The following is a 6041-nucleotide window of genomic DNA, read 5'->3' on the forward strand; positions in this document are numbered from 1 at the left end:
AGATAATAAGATTATCTAAAGAAGGATACCGAAGCAAGGAAAAAGAAAAAAATGCTTAAAACTAATATTGTGTGGACCTAGAGACTGTCATACAGAGTGAAGTAAGTCAGAAAGAGAAAAACAGATATCATATGCTAACGCACATATATGGAATCTAAAAATAACAGTACTGATGAACCTAGTGACAGGGCAGGAATAAAGATGCAGATGTAGAGAATGGACTTGAGGATATGGTGGGGGGGAAGGATAAGCTGGGATGAAGTGAGAGAGTGGCATGGACATATATACACTACCAAATGTAAAATGGATGGCTAGTGGGAAGCAGCTGCATAGCACAGGGAGATCAGCTCAGTGCTTTGTGACCACCTAGAGGGGTGGGATAGGGAGGGTGGGAGGGAGAGAGATGCAAGAGGGAGGGGATATGGGAATACCTGTATACATACAGCTGATTCACTTTGTTGTACAGCAGAAACTAACACAACATTGTAAAGCAATTATACTCCAATAAAGATATTTTTAAAAAAAAACTAATATTGAGGAAACTTTAGATTTGCTTTTAAAAAGCACACCGCGTACCTAAGAATTTTGCTCCAGAATGACCAACAGCAAGACACATTCTAATAAAATTACTAGACTTTTTTTAAAAGAAATGCCTTGGATACTTCAGCAAAAACAGCAGGTGGGTTGTAAAGGAAGGAAAATTCAATCATCTTCAAACTTTTTGACACCAACAGTTTATGCCAGAAGAAAATGGAGTAACATTTAAGATACTCAAGGGGAAAAAATGTGAGCCAAGAACATTATATCTGGTAAAACTGACTTTTAGGTATAAAAGGTACAGGTATTTATCAACATACACGAAGTCAGGAAATATTGGTCCCATGATCCCTTTCTGAGAAATTTGCTAGAGAATGAGCTTAAGACAACCAAAGTGATGTGAGAGACATTGATATAAGTAATATCAGTCAGCATTAAATATATAGTTACTTGTAGAACTAAGACTAAATGAGATTTGAAAGAGAGAAAGTAATAATGCCTATATGCCCAGTGCTCTGGTAATGTAGATCTCCCCATGGAGAAATGGGGAAAGAATATGCAAAAAAAAGAACTGTTCTCAGCAATTATATTGGTAACAGTATTAATGTTATTCCAGGACTGTGTAATGTGAGATAATATTAACTGAGTAATTATGAGATATTCAAATTCCATCATCCTCTGTCTTTGAGAGCTAAGACTTTTAGTGTGGAAGAACACAGATGTAACTCAAACGAATTTGAGTTAGAAACAAAACACCCCTGTAGTCCTGAATATGAACTCATGAGACATTTTATTGAAAAGTACACACACACACACACACACACACACACACACTTTTGCTTTTTCCACTGAAAAGGCTTAGAAACAATGACCAGCCCAGAAGCAATGAGCACACCTAGTAACCCAGGTTCTGTTCTTGAAATACCATTCCCATTAAAATAAACCAGGATGTCTTAGAGAAATAGCTAATTCCAAGTTTGCAGCAGGAAATAAATAAGATGAGCTTGGAACATCTTGTCATAAAGGATAGGAAAGAAGCTTTCAAAGACTGCTATGGTCATGTCAAAGGGACTCAGAAGCCACTTTGAAGACGTTTCCACTGGCCAAAGACAGTTTGGCTTGAAAAAGGATAATTGCCAGTAGCAACGAGCACATCTAGTGCCCAAATCTTGGTTTCTAATACTATTCTCCAATTAAAGGGCTCCTTAGAGAAATGGATAATTCTAGGGCTGGACCAGGAATATACAAGATGAACCTGAAATATCTTGTAGTACTGGAAAATAAAGAAGCACTCAAAAAACAATAACAACAAACAAAAAAATATTGAGGTATGTTAATGTGACACAGGGCCTTTGGAAAGAACTGTTACTGGCCAAAACTGGAAGAATGTGAGCAGGAAAATAACAGTATTGGATTATAACACAAGGAATAAAATGTGTCCGTGAGTCTATAGTGATAGAAATAAATGATTACATAAATAGATAGGGGCGAAGAGACCAATCTCCCCTACAGAATAATTCTGAATAATTTGTGTATATACACCTGTCTCAAGGAGATGCAGCATAACTCCTCACCCCTTAAGTGTAGGCTATGTTTAGTTACTCGCTTCCAAAGACTATAGTATAGAAGGAGGGGGGATCAGTTGGGAACCCTACAAACACTACCTGAAGTGATCCCAGTTAACATCAACAGTGATAAGTCAGGTTTGTGGTGTGTAGCCTTGGTTTGATGTGATAAGGAGGAAACTTCACTGTGTTATTCTCTTCCAAAAGTCATAACCCTAGTCTAATTATGAGAAAAATATGAGGCAACCCCAGGTTGAGGGACATTCTGCAAAATACCTGATGAGTACCCCTCAAAACTGTCCAGGTCATCAAAAACAAGGAAAGTGAGAAATTCTCACAGCCAAGAGGAGACGAAGGAGACAGAGGACTAATGTAATATGGAATATTTGATGGGATTCTGGAACCCAAAAAAAAGGACATTACGTAAAACCTAAGGAAATCTGAATAAAGTATGAACTTTAGTTGTTATGTGTGTATCAGTATTGGTTCATTAGTTATGACACACAAACCATAGGAATGTAAGCTGTTAACAATAAAAGAAATTGGGTACAGATGTATAAGAACTCTGTACTATCTTCTCAATTTTTCTGTAAATTAAAACTAAAATTAGAAAGCTTATTTGAATATTTTTTAGAAATCATTGCAATTCATTGAAACTCATCAAATATGTTTAAATCCATGAGTTCATAACTATAGTTAAAACAAAAATTGTTCGATTTCAGAGGATGATACGGAACCAATTTATTACCTTGAGAAATGGTAAATTAAAGCAGAAGAATCAAACATTAATCTTGTTTTCTTTTCCTGTAAATAGTAGTAGATGAGGGAAAGCCTCTCTTTATAAAAAGCATTCTACTTAATAAAAAAGGAAATGTTAAAGAGTATCACCATTTTGAAACCCTGGGAAAATTAACGAATCTAGGCATTGAGCATCAACAGCTGCTAACATCACAAATAGGAGACACAGATACTATGTGCCACCTGCTGGGGGAGGACAGCACCACCTGTATTCATGCGAAGGGATCAACCCTGAGTCATATCAAGCTCTGTGTCCGCTTGCCAATCTGCAGAAATACCGAAGAACATGTTGGACTCCATCACGACTGCAGTCAGCAAAATCCAGATTTGGGGAAACTACAGGTCAAATGCCCCTGCCTCTTCAGTAGAGAACTTGTAAGGAAAGAAAGGGCTGGAAGAAGAAACCTGTAGATTAAAAATATACCAAAATATTTGAAAATGGGTAAGACTAACCTCAAAAGCATTATGCTAAGTGAAAGAAGTCAGACACAAAAGACCACTTGTTACATGATTCCATTTATGTGAAATGTTCAGAATAGGCAAATCTATAGAGATAGAAGGTAGATTGGTGATTTCCAGGGAGGGAAGGAATGGGAATTAACTGCCAGTGAGCACAGTGTGTCATTTGGTAGATGCTCATGGAGAAACTTTGGGGATGGGTACAGAAAATATATATCTTGACCCAAGTGAAGGCTATAAAGGTATAGCCTCCTTACCAAATTTTAAGTTATATATATTTTTGTGTGATTTCCAGTATCTTATATTTTACAATAAAGGGTTAAATAAAGCAGAACACAAGACTCCTAAGCTGTAAGGAGAGATCAGATTCCCCACATATTTCATCCTTTATCATGGTAATGAGAGTATTTCTCGTGGGCAAATTCAAAGTAGCTAGGAAATTGTTCCTTTACCTCACAAAGGAAAGAAAAAAATCGTGCAAAAGAGACGTAGTATTTGGTACACTGCATGACAAGTGCCATTTGGACCTCACACCCTGTTCCAAACGTGCAAAATAACACACATTCTTTTCTGGTAGGTTCAACTGCCACGTGATTTCCAATTTTATACACACACAGAATTGTAGAACTGTAATAAAGGAAATGGATGAAGGAGAAGTCACCTGTAGTCCCACCTCCCTGGCAAATCACAAATCATAACACCATAAATATTTTTTACTTTAGTGTTTTTGTCAGGCAAGTGTGATAACCACTATACTATGGAAACACTTCAGTGTTTCTGGTTTGCTGGGGTACTGTTGGTCAGTTGGTGTTTTTGTTTTCTGTTGTGAGGGGTTGGCCATTTTAGCAAGAATTCTTTCCCAAAATAGAATTCATTTTGAGGGGCAACTTATATGTTTTTGCCTTCTCATGAAAACCACTCAGAGGATCCTGTCTCACTATTATTTAACATGTCACCTGTTAAGTAATAGTAAGTACTCTTCCCAGTTCTGCTGGCCCCAGGGTAGGCAGCTAGGGATATATTCTTTGTTCTCTTGTTATGTGGTTGTATTCAGAGTGGAGCTGGGGCCCGTATCAGTCACTCTTTGCCTCACCCTGCTTTCTCATTTTTCCACTTGGGCAGAGTTCAGAACAGCAGCTCAGCGACAAGATCAGGAACAGGAGGAAGAGGATGATGAATGTGCACTCCACAGAGCTCGGGATTGGGATGACTGGAAGGACACCCATCCTAGGGGCTATGGCAACCGACAGAACATGGGTTAGTCTCCCCACAACAAGACAGGACTACAGGGGCTTCTGTCTTTCCCACCAAGGAAAGCTGTGCAGTCTTCCCCTCCCTGGGCTCCTGGTTCAGCTGTGTACAACGAAGGCAGAGATGCTTAATCTTGCTTTGCGTTCATTAAAATGTCAAACAATTAAGTGTGTATTTGTACCCTAGATGATGAGCCAGCAATCTTGTCTTGGCATTAGAATCCTCATCATGGTATATTCCACTTTTCTTAAATGGAAAGAAAAGAGTACTAAGAAATGGTTCTGTATAATCAATGGCTGTATGAATTCTCTTTGAAAAAGAAAAGTCCCCTCTATCATGTGAGCCTGTGCAGAAATATGAGTATCAGCTGCTTTCTTCCAGGGGGTGAGGGGAGGGGGTCAGCTGTGGTTCCCTGGGCTTATGGAGAGATCCTGGTCATCTCCCTTTGATGTGGGCAGTGAGTTACCCAGCATCAGAGCTGCCCAGACTGGCTGGAGCTTGCTTTCTCCTTTCTACCCCAGTGCTGGGAACTAACCCAACACTTGCTTTACAAGGGACAAGCACAAAAGCCAGGACTTGCCCTGCCACACGGCTCTATTTTCAGGAATTACAGCTGTGAATGAACAGAACATAACAATCCTATCTACCCAATCTTCCTTGCTTCAGCCATGAGAAATGAGGAAACCGATAAGGCACTATGAGAGCCATCTTTGTGTGAGCATCTGAGGCCGGGGCCTTTACTCTGGATCTATCTAGAACCCTGAGGGTAAGAGCAGCTCAGTCCATAGCCTAGCTCTTAAGTGGGCTGCTGGAAGACCATTTTGGCCCTCTTTGCCCGTGCTGTGCCATACCTGGCACAGTCCCAAGCGGTCAGTGTGCCGTGGCAGTTACTTTGCTAGTTAATAAGGTACCTGCAGTCATGCCAATAACTGGGGGTGAAAGAGGGGGGACAGCACAGATGACAAGGAAAGGTACCTACTTTCTGCGGTAAAGAGAAGACACGTCCTCAGCTCCCGGGTTAATACCCTAGAAAAGAAGCCATGTGTGAAAACAAATGATACCTATAGAAAACATACTTTTGTTCTATGTGGCTTTGGTACACTTCATTTTCTTTTAAGAAGATGACTCAGCCTTCCTATTCTAGCTTCTGCAGTCTAGCTTCGGACAGGGGTTTGAAAAGGAGACTCAGATCCCTCTCCTTTGTAGGGTGGTAAATGGAGGGCTGTCAGACGATGAATAGGACGTTATGTTTAGTGAGAGATGACAGAAGACTACCAATGATATATTTATTGCTAAACATATACTGCTTAATAAAGAATTCATGTCACCCTCACAGCATAAGCTCCTGAAACTGGCAGAGCACAGGTTAACTTCCCCACAGATTTGGGAATCAAACATTCATTTGTAGTTCTCTTCCAGTTGTTGCCAGGC

The 6041-nt window shown here is 39.8% G+C and overlaps 1 protein-coding gene across 1 annotated transcript in view; it reads left to right on the forward strand.

Annotated features, from left to right (window-relative positions):
- The window catches only part of LOC309653421 (immunoglobulin-binding protein 1-like), a 36184-nt gene extending 31407 nt beyond the window's left edge, over positions 1 to 4777 (forward strand). Inside the window, exon 6 of the mRNA XM_082448037.1 lies at positions 4482 to 4777. Coding sequence (XP_082304163.1) covers positions 4482 to 4621 — 140 coding nt within the window. The 3' untranslated portion in view covers positions 4622 to 4777. The remainder of the gene's footprint in view (positions 1 to 4481) is intronic.
- The last annotated feature ends 1264 nt before the right edge of the window (positions 4778 to 6041 follow it).

This window comes from Balaenoptera physalus (assembly GCF_965194825.1).
Source record: "Balaenoptera physalus genome assembly, chromosome: Y".
Taxonomy (NCBI): domain Eukaryota; kingdom Metazoa; phylum Chordata; class Mammalia; order Artiodactyla; family Balaenopteridae; genus Balaenoptera; species Balaenoptera physalus.